At 35.3% G+C, this 17,633-nt stretch overlaps 1 protein-coding gene across 4 annotated transcripts in view; it reads left to right on the top strand.

Moving 5' to 3' along the window:
* Positions 1 to 17,633, top strand: part of WAC (WW domain containing adaptor with coiled-coil) — a 121,914-nt gene that overhangs the window by 99,770 nt on the left and 4,511 nt on the right. For 3 of the 4 annotated variants that reach the window (XM_027841544.1, XM_027841541.1, XM_027841543.1), the window contains 6 exons: positions 4,259 to 4,504; positions 5,219 to 5,341; positions 5,689 to 5,837; positions 8,725 to 8,843; positions 11,456 to 11,642; positions 16,573 to 16,700. In XM_027841544.1, coding sequence (XP_027697345.1) covers positions 4,259 to 4,504; positions 5,219 to 5,341; positions 5,689 to 5,837; positions 8,725 to 8,843; positions 11,456 to 11,642; positions 16,573 to 16,700 — 952 coding nt within the window. The remainder of the gene's footprint in view (positions 1 to 4,258; positions 4,505 to 5,218; positions 5,342 to 5,688; positions 5,838 to 8,724; positions 8,844 to 11,455; positions 11,643 to 16,572; positions 16,701 to 17,633) is intronic. The other variant, XM_027841542.1, reaches the window with a different exon arrangement.

Raw genomic sequence — 17,633 nt, 5'->3', positions numbered from 1 at the left:
CCTAAAAAATGACTTTTAAATAGTTCATTAAAAATACAGAATGGATAAGAAAATAAACTCAGCAATTTGTTGTATACAAGTAAAGTCATGTACGGAATGAAAATGAGAGGTTAGAAAGCAAAATTTACTTTGCATTATGTAAATCCAAAAAAACCAGACATTGCATTTATGGAATCAAAGCAGAAATAAAAATTCATAATATTGAGAGATAAACAGGAACACTATATAATGTTTAAAGGAACTATAGTGATCTAATAGCACTACTCATCCTGTATACCAAATGGCATTGAATCTAAATTCATAAAGTAGAAATTAATTGGTTCACACACACATGCACACACATAATAATAGTTAGACTACAGGTTCTTTTCCTTATTCTTTATTCTACCTGGATTTGCATTTTCGGACTTAATTGAATCTCATTCCTTACTTTTGGAAAACTTAATTTTCCCTGCTTTAATATTTTTTTTGAAGTAATACTTCTTTATCCTCTATTATTTTGCATATACTCTAAATAAATAAGAGCATTGCCTGCTGTGTCTCCTGGCAAGGAGATCAAGTATTTCATATGGCTGAGCTGGTGTTTATTTTCTTTTAGCCTCTTTCCTATTTTTGTTATTTTATATCTGTTGAACCCTCCAAAATTCTGTAATCGTAGTGTCATAAATTTAGAGCAGGAAGGACACCATAGTTCATCTAGGGTAGTAACCCCTTCATTTTACAGATGAGGAAGCTGACGTTCAGTGACTTACCCAAGGAGAACACAGTATATTCAGTGCAGCATTTGAACCCAGGTTTTAATGATAAGCATCACACTGCACTTTCTCTCTCTCTCTCTCTTTTTATGGAAGGGGTTGGTTGAAGCTATTGTAATTGCCTTTTTTCATCATAGTGGATTTCCTAGTAGAGTTGAATTTTAGTCTGTCTTAAGTGTAAACAGGTAGAAATTTGGAAATGGTTCCTATGTTAAACTGTTATTTCCTGTTAATATTTTGTGATCAGGTTTGGTGCTTACCATGTCTATTATTCTTTGTCTCTTCGATTGAAGAAAATATTCAATCGTAAATATAAAATTTCAGCTATTTATAAGCTTTTCATGTATTTTATTAATTAATCTCACTATGTCTTTCAACACATTTCACCATTATTTCCTGTATGTACCTTCACATTGAAGTCACTACACACGTTGACTTAGACTGAAGAATCTTGTCAAGTGTACTCTTCCTGTCTGTCATCTACAACAGAAGTTAATCCATGAATTCGAGTTATCTTCAAAGGCTAGGTGTTTGCTTGTTTTGTAGGTTGTAAAGGAGACATTTATTTAGGTATAGATTGAACTGACTGATCACTAAAGTTTGGTGTTTTTTTTTTTTCCCAATTCTGATTCAGGTCTTTTTTGCTTTTGCTCACAAGCATTGACTGTGAGGTTACCATGGAACCCATGAAATATTTCTTGTTGCCACTGAGCACATAGTTGACTTTACCAACTTTCTTCTTTGACTTTCTGAGGCAAACTTATGGGCCTTCCTTCTATTTGCCTAAAACTTTTTTTAAAAATGATTTTTTGGTTTCCTTTTAGTGAGGATATTGATAGTTTTACTGCATTGAGAAAAAAATTATAATAAACTTTGACTGTTAAAGAAAGTAGAGCTGCCACACCAGGTCTCTTAATTCTAGTCACAGATACACTTTTGGAGAGAGGAGAAATGACACAAATAGACATGGTGTATGCTAGATTTGACCCAGTGATGACAGCATGTATGAATTGGTTCTTGGGTTATCTGACTGAGGGGATGGAGAGCATCCCAGACGTTTAAGATAAATCCACCCCTCTCCCTCCCCCCCAAAAAAACAAAAACAACTGATAGAACATCATCAAACACAGACCTACGTGTGTCTCGTTGCTCTTCTATATCAAATTTTTATTAGGATGATGTACAAGCTTCTTAAAGTCATCCTTGTTCAGAGTATCAGTGAATAGGCAGTTATCATTACTGAACAGGCAATTGTATTTTAGAATTGATATTCTACAGTATCATTGAAAAAGTGATTGAAACATGGAGAGAATAGAAAATCACAGTGCTTTTGTTGTTTCTAAAAGACCTTTGGTAGAATTGGTAGAACAAAATGTTGCCTTAAAGACTTTTTTTTAACAAGATGTGTCTTCAAACCAGAGATCATTAAATATTCTTTGAAATATATAAGAACTAGGGGCAGCTAGGTGGCACAGTGGATAGAGCACCAGCCCTAAAGTCAGGAGGACCTGAGTTCAAGTCTGGCCTCAGACCAAACACTTGTCATTCACTAGCTGTGTGACCCTGGGCAAGTCACTTAACCCCAATTGCCTAAATATATATATATGTGTGTATATATATGTGTGTGTATATATATATGTGTGTGTGTGTATACATACATGTATGTATGTATGTATGTATGTATGTATACACACACACACAGGAGAACAGGGGACAGTTAGGTGGCATGGTGGATAGAGCACCAGCCCTGGATTCAGGAGGACCTAAGTTCAAATCTGGCCTCAGACACGTAACACTTCCTAACTGTGTGACCCTGGGCAAATCGCTTAACCCCATTGCCTAGCCCCCCAAAAAAAGAAATATATAAGAACAGAGATTACCCATTTCAACCTGTTGATTGAAGGTACAAGGAGATAAATGCGTATCAAGGATGTTTGCCACTGTAACAGAGGAGATTCAGTGCAGAGTCCAAATTGAAGGGAGATTTCCTGTAGATGTACTTCTGTTGTCAGATGATAAGATGCTGGTTATATTAGACCATAGAATATTGCTGAGTCTCCTGTATGAGTTGAGTGAAAGTTAGTTTGGCCAAACAATCCACATAGTAAAAACCAAGTATATGCTTATTGTCTGAACTATGGAATACAGGTAGATGGATGACATAAGTATCTCAAAAATATATGGGAAATTACTCATCTTCTTTAATGACCCTAAATTTCTTTATGAATTGTAGGCTCCTTTGGTCCATACCAGATTGCTTTGGTGGGATTGGTGGGATTATCAAACTATACATTCTCTGAAGAATCACTGAGAGAATAAAAACTCACATGGTGGATGTGAGATGGCTTCAACAAATAACAACTAGGTAACTTCAAAGAAAGGGCAACCAGGTGGCACAGTGGGTAGAGCACTGGGCCTAGAATCAGGAAGACTCATCTTCCTGAGTTCTAATCTTGCATCAGTCACTTACTAGCCATGTGACCCTAGGCAAGTCACTGAAACCTATTTGCCTCAATTTTTTCATCTATAAAATGAGCTGAAGAAGGAAATGGCAAACCACTGTAGTATCTTTGCCAAGAAAACTTCAGTTGGAATCATGAAGAGTCTGAAACAACTGAACAACAAATTTCAAAGAAAAATTGGTTGCCATAAAAGTGTATTGTTGAGAAGTAATGTAGTTTGTACAGCTAAAGCAAGAGAAAACTGTTGCACAGCAGCCTGCAAAGTAGGTAGGCAGATGAGTGTTATTATACGATATCAAATGAGGCAGGCATGAACAATGTGTGATAATCATTAGACAAAATGTCCACATCAGTGAATTCCCAGATATATTTGAGTATTTAAAAGCAATTTCTGTGGTAGTAAATCTGAATCAGTGGGTCTTTAAATTTTAAGAATTCATTTAAATATAAATATTGTTGCTTTCTTCATTAAATTGCCTACAGAGTTTCTTTTTTCTTTCATCAATGTACTCAGGCTTCCTTCCTCCCTTTTTTTTTTCTCTTTTAATGGAGCTGGAACCCATTAATGAACATAAGAGATTGTGGAACCAATTTGATATTAGAGTACTAACTATAGAGATACTCTCCTTCTTCCTGGATACTTAGTTCAAATCTCAATTTTTAGTTTTCAGACTAAAAGAGCAAATTTATATTCTAAGTGGATTCAAGAGATTCTAGCCACCTTAGTTGTTTAGTTGCTCTTTTTTTTTTTTTTTGGTTAATAGACTTGGTAGATTAGGACTCTGGTAGATTAGGAATTTGAAGGTTTAAAAAAAAATTCCATAAATTTAAATGTATCACATTTTAAAAATATGAAAATGATGAATAAGATGACTATACTTATTATTCCTGCAAATCAGATGTTAATAATTATTGAAAACCTTTAATGTATTTAACGTCCTGTCAGCATATTCAGTGCATGAAAAATTGTGAGCTAATAGAATAATAACTTTGTATTTAAGGGAATTTTTCTTCCATCTCTTGCTCTCTCTCTACATTCAGAATCTGCATCAGGAGATAAATCTGTATCCCATTCTTGCACAACTCCTTCCACCTCAGCTGCCTCTGGGCTCAATCCCACTTCTGCACCCCCAACATCTGCTCCAGCAGTCCCCGTTTCACCTGTTCCACAGTCACCGATACCTCCATTACTTCAGGACCCAAATCTTCTTCGACAGCTGCTTCCTGCTTTGCAAGCTACTTTGCAGCTTAATAATTCTAATGTGGACATATCTAAAATAAATGAAGGTAAGATTTTCAACATTTTAGATGCAAAAAAAAATTTAATTTGCACACCATAAAATGATTCGGTATAGACGATTTGATACAATATTCCAGATACAGTCTAACCAGAGCAGCCTAAAGCCCATCATTATCCAAGGACTACATGCTATCCTAGGGTATTCTCATTAGCTTTTATGGCAGCCATGTGAATTTGTTTTAAGTATGTCTCCTATCTTATGTTTACAAAGTCGATTTTTTTTTAAACAGTTTCAGACTTTACATTTATTTGTTAAATTTCATCTTATTAAGTTCAGTTCATAATTTTAATGTCTATATTGTTTTATCTTGGTTTTTCCATGCTTCTAGATGTTATCCTTTCTATCTTTGTATAATCTGTAAATTTGATAAGCATGACATCTTTTTGTTTTCCACATCATTAGTTAAGATGTTAAAGTTCATGGCCAAGCACAGATATGTGTGGAACTCCCATCAGAGACCTATTCCAATTTGACATTGGACCATTAATGACTGTTTTTTGGTCCAGGTTTTCGTCTGGTTCTGAATCATATTAACTGTGCTTTTATCCAGTGTTCAACTTGTCCATAATAATAGCAATTACCAAAGATTTGTGTGTCTGTTTAAATCTGTTACTTCAGTGAAATGGATTGTATCAATTATTTTGCATACTTTTTTTTTGTATCTTAGCTTTGGGAATAATAATGAGTTGGATGTTTTCAGTTCTTACAGCAGCTGTGACACAAGCTTCACTGCAGTCTATACTCCATAAGATTCTTACTGCTGGACCATCTGCTTTCAATATAACTTCTTTGATTTCTCAAGCTGCACAGCTTTCTACACAAGGTATTCAAGGTTTTATCTTTAGTAACATTGCTTTCCTGGTTGTGTCCTAGAATTAATTGTTAGGTTGTGTGACTGAGAAGTCACTCTAACATGTAACATTGCTTCCTAGGATTGTGTTTGGATAACTAGCCTGTTCGAGGATATTTGTTAGCTAAAGTCATCTTTTGCTTTTCATTTACTTCTATACAATATGCATACACAAAGCCCCTGATGATTTAATTTTTTTATTGGAAACTTGAATTGTATTTTAGAGACGTGTAACTCAAAATAGAAATTTTAAAATATTAAATAAGTACATCATCAGCTTTTTATATGTATTTATAGTAAATACTTTTGTTTTATTGCAGCTCAGCCATCTAATCAGTCTCCCATGTCTTTAACATCTGATGCCTCGTCCCCAAGGTCATATGTATCCCCAAGGATAAGCACGCCTCAAACTAACACAGTTCCTATTAAACCTTTGATAAATACACCTCCTGTATCGTCACAGCCAAAGGTATGATGTTTAAAATATATGCTTATGTGGTGGTGATTTATTTTCTATTTGATGCCTTGGAGAAAAATACTATTATTTCTTATAACTTAATTTATGCATTTTTAATTTCTGGGTTTAAGAAGATGGCTTCTATAAAATGAAACTTGGATAGAATGAATAATACCTTTGAGCCTGAGGGAAATGGCGTGAAGTTCCAAGTGGTGTTGTTATTGTGAGCAGATGAGAAATGTTTGAAGGTCCCTAGAGTTCTGCTAACCTTTTGGGATGATCACTGTAGAATCAGGAAGCAGTGGATGGACCTTCTGGCTCTACTGGGACACATCATATCCCCATTACCTCCAGAACTCCTTTCCTTATAGAATTTTGTTGGGGGACATGTAACTTCATAAGAGGAGGAACATAAAGAATAGACTTGTAGAGCTCAAAGGATAGCCTCACACAGGAGAAAGGACACTGAATTGGCTGGCAGAGGAGTGGGATTAAATCTCACTAACTGTGTGATCTTGAGCAAATCAGTCTTTCTGGACCTCATTTTTCTTATCTGTAAAATGAAAGGAGTTTGAACCAACAAACTTTTAACTCCCAGCTCTAAATAATGATCCTTCTGGTTCATTTGTCTCCTTTGATTGTTGAAGAACTTGAATTACAGAGTTTATGTGATTTTTCTGTGGTCATACAGCTAGAGTGTGACAAATCTTGATCAAAGCTCAGGTTGTTTTTATTGATATCCATTTATTTTTCTGTGAAGGTATGCATTTTGAAATGGTAATTTTTTCGTCAGTGAACTTGCATTCATAAGCAAGTCCCAGTCACACTTGTTCTTTGTTGACCAAGACATGTCACTATGGAAACTTTATTGGTTTTGTTAATTTATAAAGCCTAAAATGCATTTTTTTTTTCAGAAATTTGTTTTTGTAGTTAACATGTAGCTCAAAAATGAGACCCTTCTCCCTATTTTTACAAGTTACAACTTTCATTATAATGCTTATTAATAACATATTGGAGTAATGTTATTTAATTTTTAAAAAATATTTTGGTTTTCTTCTAATTAAATTTAATTCATAGCCTTAACTTTGTTTTAGCTTATTGTCTTTTTTGCCCTTGTATAATTTCTGTCACTTATATCAGATTCTGAACCTGCCCCTGAATAGGCTTGAAATCTAATGGTCTGTACTGTTAGAGTTTTTTGGTACCGAAAAGTATTTTCCAGAGAAGAGCACATTCCAGTCCTTGAAGTCAAAAAGCTCATTTCTGTTAACAGATCAGAAAACCTTGAGTTGAACTCATATAACAACATACAAAGGAGAAAACTTGACTTTATGAAAGATTATCCAGATTTAAATTTTGCAAAGCCTGGGCATTTTATAGTGTTCTTTATTTTGCCTTAAACTCAGCAGCCAGTTCATCTATTGAATCATCTTTTTGAATAATTTAAGTTCCCTTACACAACATCCACTAGAACTTTTTATCTGAAAAAGCATGGTTTTGTTGGTTCTTGGATCTAGAGGTTATAAAAATGTAAGTAACTACTTGCCCTAAAAGAGGAGGTTGGTTACACCCATGTTTCAGGTTTAAAAGAATTAATTCTTAGAATCTTAGATTGAGAACTGAGATCTCATTTTACAGATGTGAAAACTTGAGACCCAGAGAGATTAAATGTTTGGTACCAAGTTGTAAGTGGTAAGAGCTTAAATTGAGCCCAGCTGTTTGAATACACAAAGTGCTTTAAAGGCTATTTAGGATTTGGAGCAATTATAAATGGTCATGAGGGTTATAACTCTGGACATGTAGCCCTTTTTTTTTTTCTTTTTTTTTTCTTGGCAAATTAATTAACCTCTCTGAGGCTCAGTGTCCTCAACTGCAAAATTAACTGTCTGGACTAGATTATCTCTAAATTTACCTTCCGTTACTAAAAATGTAGTTTTTCTTAGGAGAACTAATATTTAGATGACTAAGCATAAAAATATGCTTCTGTAATAAGTTTTATTCACAGTTGAGCCCCATGTGCTTCTTAATGTTTTTCAGTGTTTATTATATTAAAATTATTGGTATCTATGAAAATTGATCACTTTATTCCCTACAATAATACCATTTCAGAGTTGATATGTAACTTAGAAAATATTAATTCCATATTTTGCTTTTAAAAGATAAACTGAAGCCCAGAACGGTTATAATTGTCCAAGATCATATAGCTATTTAATGGCAAAGCCAGGATTAAATTCCAGTTCTTTCTGTTATTCAGTCTACTGTTATAACACACTCCCATAAAGTATTTGAAAATGTACAAACAGGAGGCACTACACAAGATGGAAAGACAATCAATGTGTATTATGAGGTATTGCATGATGTTTCTTAAAATCATTCACCCAGGTCAAGAACTGTGTTCATAAGGCTTGTATAGAATTATAGTAATTGTATACTTTAGGATATTTAGATCATAGAATAAATAAAGACCAAATGAGGTATAATCAATTTCACATACTGGTAATGTTGTGATTATATTCCTACCTATCCTCAAATTATAAACCATTCTTAATGATAGAAATGGAAGAAAGGCTGAATTATTGGCAACTAGATGATACAGTGCTGGACTTGAAGTCAGGAAGGCCCAAGTTTGAATGTGACCTCTTATACTTATTAGCTGGACAAGTTGCTTAACCCCTGTTTGCCTTAGTTTCCTCATCTGCAAAAGCAGCACTTACCTCCCAGGATTGTTGTGAGAATCAAATAAGATAATAATTGTAAAGTACTTAGCACAATGCCTGGAAGATAGTAAGCACTAAATAAACCTTAGTTATCATCATCAATTTCTTAATTTTCTGTCCTTAGTTTACATTTTTGTGGCTTGTTGAGGTATGGAATGCTCTAACCCTGTTTTTAACTTCAGGTTAGTACTCCAGGTGTTAAGCAAGGACCAGTCTCACAGTCTGCCTCTCAGCAGCCAGTAACTGCTGACAAGCAGCAGGGTCATGAACCAGCCTCTCCTAGGAGTCTTCAGCGATCAAGGTATATTTATATTGGGTCTGTGCCTTTTGTTTTATTCTCATGTAAAATGACCTTATTTTCAGTATCATAAGTCTTTATAATTTTGCACTGAATCTTGCTTGGAAAAACATAGTTTTCATTTTCTTTTTCTTTTTAAAAAAATTAGAATAAAGTTTTGTGTGAATCATCTGGAAATCTGTGCTATTTAATTAAAAGATTGTAGTCACTGATATACACAAAATATTGTGTAATGTCATTCTTATTATCTTTATCATGAGATCTTGCTTTTATAAGATCTTTTTGAGAATCAAGCCAAGTTGAAATTCCATACTACCTCAGCCAGGCTGTGGTATAAAAATAAGAACACTGGATTGAAGGCAGAAGACAAGAGTTCAAATCCCTGCTTTGCTACTTGCTAGCAACACTGATATTTTGGGCAAGTACTTTGCCTCAGAACTCATATATCTGAATGAATGTTACCTTTCATAGTATATTTGTTGAGATGTTGCATACTTATTTAGTGATTATATGTTGCCTCAGAACATATTTAAAATTTGGCAGGTAGGTGGCACAGTGGCTAAGAGGACGTGAGTTCAAATTTGGCCCCAGACACTTACAAGCTGTGTGACCCTGGGCAAATCACTTAACCCCAATTGCTTCTTCTCCACCCCCACTCCTATCCCCACCCCCAAAAAAAGAATATCTTTAAAATTGCTTTCTGTGGCTATGACACAACTTTTTAGGTGTCGTTTTAGAAGTCATTTGACACATAAGTGCCACCAGTATAATATCCAGAAAATCAGATTTTACAAAGTAGAGTAAAGCTGACAACACTAGAATATATGAAAATCTTCTTATAAACGTTGCCACAAATTTAGGATTTTTTTCTTGCCTTTTAAAAATTACTTCATTATTGACTTTTCCAATCTGACTCACTTCCCTTCCATCCAGGAAGTATTTTCTCTGTTATGTAACATGTTAAGGTATCTTATGAATGTATTGATCATACTTTAAATATTTTAAACTAATTAAATATCATGACAGTTGTAGATCATTTACATTTTTGTAGTACTTTATAGCTTACAGAGCACTTTTGTGGCAAAAGCCCTGTGAAGGGAAATAGCTGTATCTATCATTTGCATTTTATAATTGAGAAAAAAATGAAGTTCTAAAGGTTTTTTACTGTGGTCACTTGGCTAGTAAATGCTAGAGCCAGGGCTTGCACCAACTCCCAGTGTCCTGGCCACTGCACATTGATTGTAGGAATTATATAAGTCTGTTGCTGTGATTGATAAAAACAGGTAGCATTTAGCCACATTATGCTAAGCTTACGGGATTGTGTGTGTGTGTGTATGTACACCGACATACATATATACACACACATTTATATATTTTAGGGGTAGTGTCAGAAGGAATACACTAAGATCAAGGAAGACTAGGAGAACCTTCTTGCCAAGTTTGGGACTTTAGTTGAAATTTGAAGAAAGCTAGGGGAGTTAGGTAGAGATGAGGAGAGAGCATTCCATGCATGGGAGACAGAGAAAATCCATAGAACCAGGAGAGATAGAGTGTCATATTCAAGGCACAGCAAGGAAGCCAGTGTCACTGGCTCACCAAGTACATACAAGGGAGGTAGGTCTAAGAAGACTGGAAAGGTAAGAAGGGGACAGGCTTTGACAGATGCACAGAGGATTTTATAGTTGTTCCTGGAGGTAATAAACGGGTACTAGAGTTTATTGAACATGTGGGAGGTTCACATTGTCAGATCTGCATTTTATGATCAATTCGACAGCTGAGTGGAGGATGGACTGGAGTGGAGAGAGACTTGAGACAGGGAGGCCAACTAGGAAACTGTTGCAATGTGTAGTGCTGGCAGTGTCAAAGCGGATAAGGGGTTGTGTAGGAGAAATGTTACAGAGGTTAAAAAAAAATAGGATTTGATGGATGATTGGATATGGGTGGTGAAGAGAGTGAGGAGTTGAGGGTGATATCTGTGACTGGGGAGAATGGTGATACTCTCTCAACAGTGATAGGAAAGTTAGGAAGAGGGGAAGGCTTTTGGGGAAAGATAATGAATTCAGTTTTGGACATGTTTTGTTTAAGATAGCTATGGGAGTTTAAGATCCAGTTTAAGATGTCTAATGGGTAGTTAGAGATGTGAAACTGCAGGTCAGAAGCAGATGGAACAGACAAGAACACTAAAGAAAATAGTATCTTTGCCAAGAAAACTCCAAATGGAGTTACAGAGAGTCAGACACATCTGAAAATGACTGAGCAACAAGAAAATATAATTCTGATTATCACAGGATATTGCCACTGTTGTACTGCACTGCCATAGGAAGTCTGGATTTATACCATATGAAAATGTTCTACTGAAAGAATTTGAAATTCAAATTGAAATTTGGCTAAGGCACTATTTTTAAAGGGGAATGGGGGGAATACAAACTTTTTTAAAAGTAGCACAAGGGTCTGAATCTACATTTTTGTCTTAAATATTTTATACGTAAACATATTTTTCTTGGACCTAAAATATGATAGTTTTTTGAACGTATTTTATTATGACACTTAACAGCCATTTCAGAATGCTTATCAACTCTTTAGAAACAAACTGAAATATTCTTTCTATGTTACAGTAGTCAGAGAAGTCCATCTCCTGGTCCAAATCATACTTCTAGTAGTAATGCATCTAATGCACCAGTTGTACCACAGAATTCATCTTCCCGACCTACATGTTCATTAACACCTACCCTAGCGGCACACTTCAATGAAAATCTTATCAAACATGTTCAAGGATGGCCTGCAGATCATGCAGAAAAGCAGGTATGTACATGTTTTAAAGTCAAAATATGTAGATCTTTGGGGTGAATATTTAAAATATTTAGTTCAGTTATTTTTTTAGTGCTTTATTCTAAAACAAAGCTCTTTATAGAAACAGATGTCCAAGTATTGATCTGACCTGCATTGAGTACAGGTTTCTGAATTCATTGTAAACTGGGGGGAAAAGTAACTGTGGTCATTTTAAAGGAAGCAGTGTATTATCCTGGAAATAGCACTAGACTGAGAATCAGACACTCTGGGTCCTGCTTGTTTACAATCTAGTACTTGGTATATGACACATACAAATAACTTAATACATGGGTACATGAGAACATGATGGCGAAGTGCTTGAATTCAAAGTGGGGGAAAATCATTACTAAGGTGGGGGTTTTGGGAAAAGCTCATAAAAGTGATGGTATTTGAATTGTGCTACAAGAATGATGGAGCATATGGAGAGGAATGGGTAATGTTTCTATCATCTGAATGGCAGGAAAATATGGGTCATGTAAGGAGTACAGTGCCCAGTTGTATTGGAGAGTGGTGCAGTGGTCTGGAGTGTAGAGCATGTGGAAGGAGAGTAGTATGGAATAAGAAAGAGTGGCATTGGATTATGGAGGACGTTGAATATTAAGCTAAGGAATTTGTTAAGCTAAATGTTCGTTAAATAAACGAATAAACTTTTCTTGATCAAAAAATAAGGTTCTGTTTCAGAGTTTTGAGCAGAGATTTGATAGGATCCGTATAACAAAGATTAGTCTGCTAAGTGGGGAGATGGAAAGGCCTGTTAGGAGGCTATTGAAATAGTTGGATAGTTAGAAAGGCCTCTATAGAATTATGGGAGTGAAAATAAAAGAGGAGGGTACAAATGTAAAAGTTATTGCAGAGTTGGAATCACCAAGATTTGTTAATAATTGTTAAGAATCAAAGGCAACTCATTTCATCTGTATTAAAATGTATTCTAAGAATAGCTTTGAAAGGAATCATCAAAACAGGTTGAAGGAAGTGTGTGTATGGTCAGAAGAACTTATGAGGTTGTTGATACACCTGTGTGAGGGTCTTTATAAACACCAACTGGTAAAGGTGCCATTTATCTCCTCCCTCTAGCTCACCCTCCCTGAGTTACTCTCTAGTTGCTTGATGATAGCCTCAAAATGAAGGCCCATACCTTGGTTCTTATAGTTCGTTGAATCAAGATTCTGTATATACTTTGAAAACATTTGCTACCTTCCCTTTCAGAAGCATTTTGGTTAAGCTGTGTTTAACCAACAAGTATTTATTGATCATCTACTACATGTAAAGCACTATGTTGAGATATTGTAGGAACCCATGCCAGTGTCCCTGTCTTCTCACTGGGGTAATTTATTTTTTATTTTTTTAATTTTTAAAATTTTTTTTGGTAATTTAGTTTTTAAAATGATAATATAGTGTTGTCTCTTGCATTATCATTTCTTACATTGTTATATAAATGATTTTTGGATCAGACCTGAGGTTTTGTTTTATATGGAAGTTCAAGTAAGGAAACTGCCATTACCAGTGTTAACAGACATCTGCTCTACTACCTAAAATCTTAGTTGCTTGGGACACTGAGAAGCTGTGACCTCCCAGACACAGCCATTATGTGTCAGAGGTAAGGCTTTAAGCCAAGTCCTCCTGACTCTGAGGCCTTCCCAGAACCCAAGCTGCCAATAATGATTAATTATCATATAAATGGTATTAGTAATAAGTTTTATGTGAGTTCAGAGGAAGGTGGCATAACTGAGATCTGAAATAATCCGAGTAGGTTTATGCAGAGAGATTAGAAAAGGGTCTTAGACAAGTAGAGAACACAGTAAGGGAGAGATAGTGGTACCTAAGCAATGTTGACAAAAATTGTGGAGGTGGGAAATTTGCCAAACATTTTCTGTCTGTAATGTAGGATTCAGAAAGGTAGTTGGAGTTGAGATAGGTTAGGAGTATAATCTAAGGAGTTCAGTTTTATCTTAGAAGCAGTAGGAAGCTGTTGAAAATTTTTTGGTAAGGAAAATTAGTCTGATGACATAGGTGGGTTGCAAGGCTTGGAAGACAAATTAGGAGACTATTGCATATGTTTCAGTCCCTACTAGGGTGGTAGCAATGAGAATAAAAAGGAAAAGATGGATGCAGGAAAGGAATAATATGCAGGACTTTGTGTCTTTATCAGTGGCACCTCCTGTGTGCCAAGCACAGTGCTATGTGCTGAGGATACAAATAATAAGAAAGATAGAACCAGCCCTCAAGGAACTTAGAATCTCGTCGGGGGAAGAGAATACACAAAAGGAAAGCTGAATAGCAGAGGGTACATGATGTTTGTGGAACTGAAACCAAACCTAGCAGCTAGTGGGAAATTGAAGAGGGTGAATTAAAAATTCTAGCATTTTGAGCTTGGATGACTTGAATAATGTTAATACCAAGGGGAAAAGTAGTTTTGGTGGGAATATGATTTCAGTTTTAAAGTTTGAGGTGATGGTACTACATTCAGATATTAATACATTTAGAAATGCCAAACCATAGAAAATGCCCATTTTCAGTTGCTAGTAGGAGAACCCTAAAGCCTGTACAGGATTTGGAGCTGAAAGGAGTCTTGGAGATAATCTAATCTAATCCAATTTTGCTTATCAGAAAACTGATAATGTCACAACAGGGAAACTAAGAGAAGAAAGTTTCAATAAGGAAAATATTCAGCAGAGTTAAAAATTCTTCAGTTAGGTCAAAGAGAATGAGGACTAAGCAAAAATTACTGGTCTTGACACCTAGATTGTTGCAGGGAGGAAGGGAAAGGAGGAAACAAGCATTTGTTAAATGCCTTCTGTGGGCCAGGCATTGTGCTGTGTGCTTTACAGATATTGTAATTGAGCTATTGAGCTGTAATCTCACTTTTAAGATAGATAAATATGTATGAGGGAGATGGGGTCAAGATAGGGAAGAGTTGTTTATATTTGAAGATCAAGAGTATAGACCCATTAGAGGTGAGATGGTGGATTACTGAAAGAGTTTAAACTAATTATTTAACAAAATTTTATTGCTCCAGAAATTTACCTAAATTTTAAAATGTTTTAGAAGTGTTTAGATACTATGCAAATTTCTAATAGAAGATATAACCCTACCTTCTCATATTTCTATTTTTCTTCATTAACTGAAGTTAAATTGGGAAGCAGTAAAGCTCATCAGTGTCTTAATTTTGATACTTTCAAGGAGATTCAAAACAGTCTACTTTAGGGGACAGCTAGGTGGCACAGTGGATAGAGTACTGGCCCTAAAGTCAGGAGGACCTGAGTTCAAATCCTGTCTCAGACCAAACACTTGACACTTACTAACTGTGTGACCCTGGGCAAGTCACTTAACCCCAATTGCCTAAAAATTAATAAAATAAAAATGTTTTAAAAAAAAAAAAAAAAGAATCTACTTGAAGAAATTTTCACTAGTTTATCTACACATAATCTTTAGCCTGGCTTCCTATCATGCACTCCTCATCATTATCAAAAGTGAAATCATTTGTAGTTCTTTATCCTTTTTTTTACTGTATCACTGGAGAGTGAAAATAAACATCACTATACCAGTTTACATATATGTCCTTATGTATCTCCCTTATTCCTCCTTCTTCCCAAATATAATCAAAATTAACCTAAAAGTAATGAAAGATAACTTTTATTAAGTTTTTCTGGTCCATTTTCTTAGCAAATAGACATGCAAGGCTGTCTTAATTCAAAGAAATTTTCCTTCTGGTGGATTTTTTCATAGAGTGATATATGTGAAAGGGGGGCGTGTGTGTGTCTGTGTGTCTGTAGTATTTTTGCTTGGATGTAAGACTGAAGCTTTGTATATATATTTGCCTACCTGCCAAGACACCATTAGAAAAGCCATCCAACCATATTCCATTCTAACTTAAGGTATGGGGAGAATAGACAGAGAACTATAAGTTTTTTATTTCACCTATATATTATGATGCCAGAAAATCAGTCTTAAGGTTGTAATACGTAATGCTTGTAATTATCAAAATTCAGGTCCCAGTCCTGATGATATATTGGCAAATTCTTTAGCTTTTTCTATTCATATGCTCTTTAGCAGATGAATTTTTGATACTTTCTTGAGACCAGGTTTTCATAGCAGAGAGTAGAGGTGTCCATTTCAATTTCAATGTTGATAGCATTCCATGACTGAGCACTCTATGGATATGTTTTGAGAAAATGCGATTGCTGTACCTTGTAACACATCTGCTGTTCAAGTATCCCTAATTCCACTTATGACTCAATCCATTAATTTACTGAAATACCATTGGAGTAAATTTCTGTGATTTGGAAAAGGCTTGGCTCCTTACGATTTTCGAATGGTAGTAGCATCAAAGGAATTCCAGCTTTAACGTTTATAGTAAGCATCCTTGTGGTTTGGTTCCTATAGCCTTTTACTCTCTTTGCTACCCCAAGTCATTAATTTATATTTCCTTGAGTTATGATCTTTCTTTCTCAAAATCTCATCTGTTATGCTTTGGGGGGCAGGGACAATAGATAGAAATTTTAAAGTGAAAGCTCCTTCCTTCACATGGACATGATTAGGGCAGCTAGGTGGCGCAGTGGATAGAGCACTGGCCCTGAAGTCAGGAGGACCTGAGTTCATATCTGGCCTCAGACCAAACACTTGACACTTAATCGCTGTGTGACCCTGGGCAAGTCACTTAACCCCAGTTGCCTAAAAATTAAAAAAAAAAAAATCCATATGCACATGATTAACATAGAAATCTCTTAGTAAACTTTTACTCTGTCTTCTGATGTCAGTCTTTTTGTTTAACCTTATTATCCTTTTTCTTTTTACTATTTCATAGTCTCACGCTACAGATTACTTCTAGTTGAGAAGTCCCATAAAAACTTTTCTATAAAAGAACATTTTTCTAGTATTAAAAATAATTTTTGTGTATACTTAGGCATCAAGATTGCGTGAAGAAGCTCATAACATGGGGAGTGTTCATATGTCAGAAATTTGTACTGAATTAAAAAACTTAAGATCTTTAGTCCGAGTATGTGAAATTCAAGCAACGTTGCGTGAGCAAAGGTAAGGTTTTGCTTAGTATTTGCCTTTTTTTAAAATCCTGTGCCTTGTTTTCAATTAAGTTGTTGACCATAATCATGAATTATTAATTCTCCTAATTTCCATTGACATATTTTTACCATATTCCAATAATTAAATAAAATTCCAATTGATAACTTAAACTTAGGTTTATACAGCTTTCTTAGTTATAAAGCGGTGTGTGTGACTTGGGACAAATAATAATTTTGATATGGTGTCATTTAGTGACAACAGTGGTCATGAGTGTGTACTTCTATTGATATTAGGTTGACTCAGAACATCTGTCATTGATCACCTGAAATCAGATTGAACTGGTTTCTCTACCATTTGTTAGTTGTCTCAGTTGAGTGCTGAATTTCCTACAATACACATGTTTCATTGCTCTCTTGTTGTGTTTTTAATTCTGTGGTTTTTAAGAGTGGATATTACTCCAAGGAAACGTGCAAAAATTGTAGCTCTTAAAGAGCACACTTCAATGACTGTTAGATATTGCAGCTGCTGTTGATGTGGGGAAGTCAAGCATTTAAATGATCATTCAAGTCCACAGTGAAACAGGATCAGTTACATCAAAGCATAAAGGAAAATCCCATCAAAAAACAAAACACAATGCCAAGAACTGACAAACTGTTGCTGAAAAACAGTATGATTAATCCTCAGAAAACAAGCAAAGGCCTTCAGAGGAACATGGCAACTGGAAGGGCTGTTATTGATACCTCTGCAATGCATCATAGGGTTCTTGAAGCTGGAAGAATAGCGAGAAGATCTGTGTTGTTTTTTTTTTAATCGCCTATTACCCATTGCAGTGAAGGGGGGAAAACCTGTTGTTAACAGGCAAGACAGTATAAAGACTAGAGGATTGAAGGTTGGGAAAAGATTAGAAGTTTTTACTGATAAAACTCACATTTTCAGTGAAGTCTA

Source organism: Vombatus ursinus, unplaced genomic scaffold (genome assembly GCF_900497805.2).
Source record: "Vombatus ursinus unplaced genomic scaffold, bare-nosed wombat genome assembly UNPS02014861.1, whole genome shotgun sequence".
Lineage (NCBI taxonomy): Eukaryota > Metazoa > Chordata > Mammalia > Diprotodontia > Vombatidae > Vombatus > Vombatus ursinus.
The sequence above is the reverse complement of the archived record's forward strand: the minus strand, read 5'-3'. Positions and strand labels throughout refer to the sequence as shown.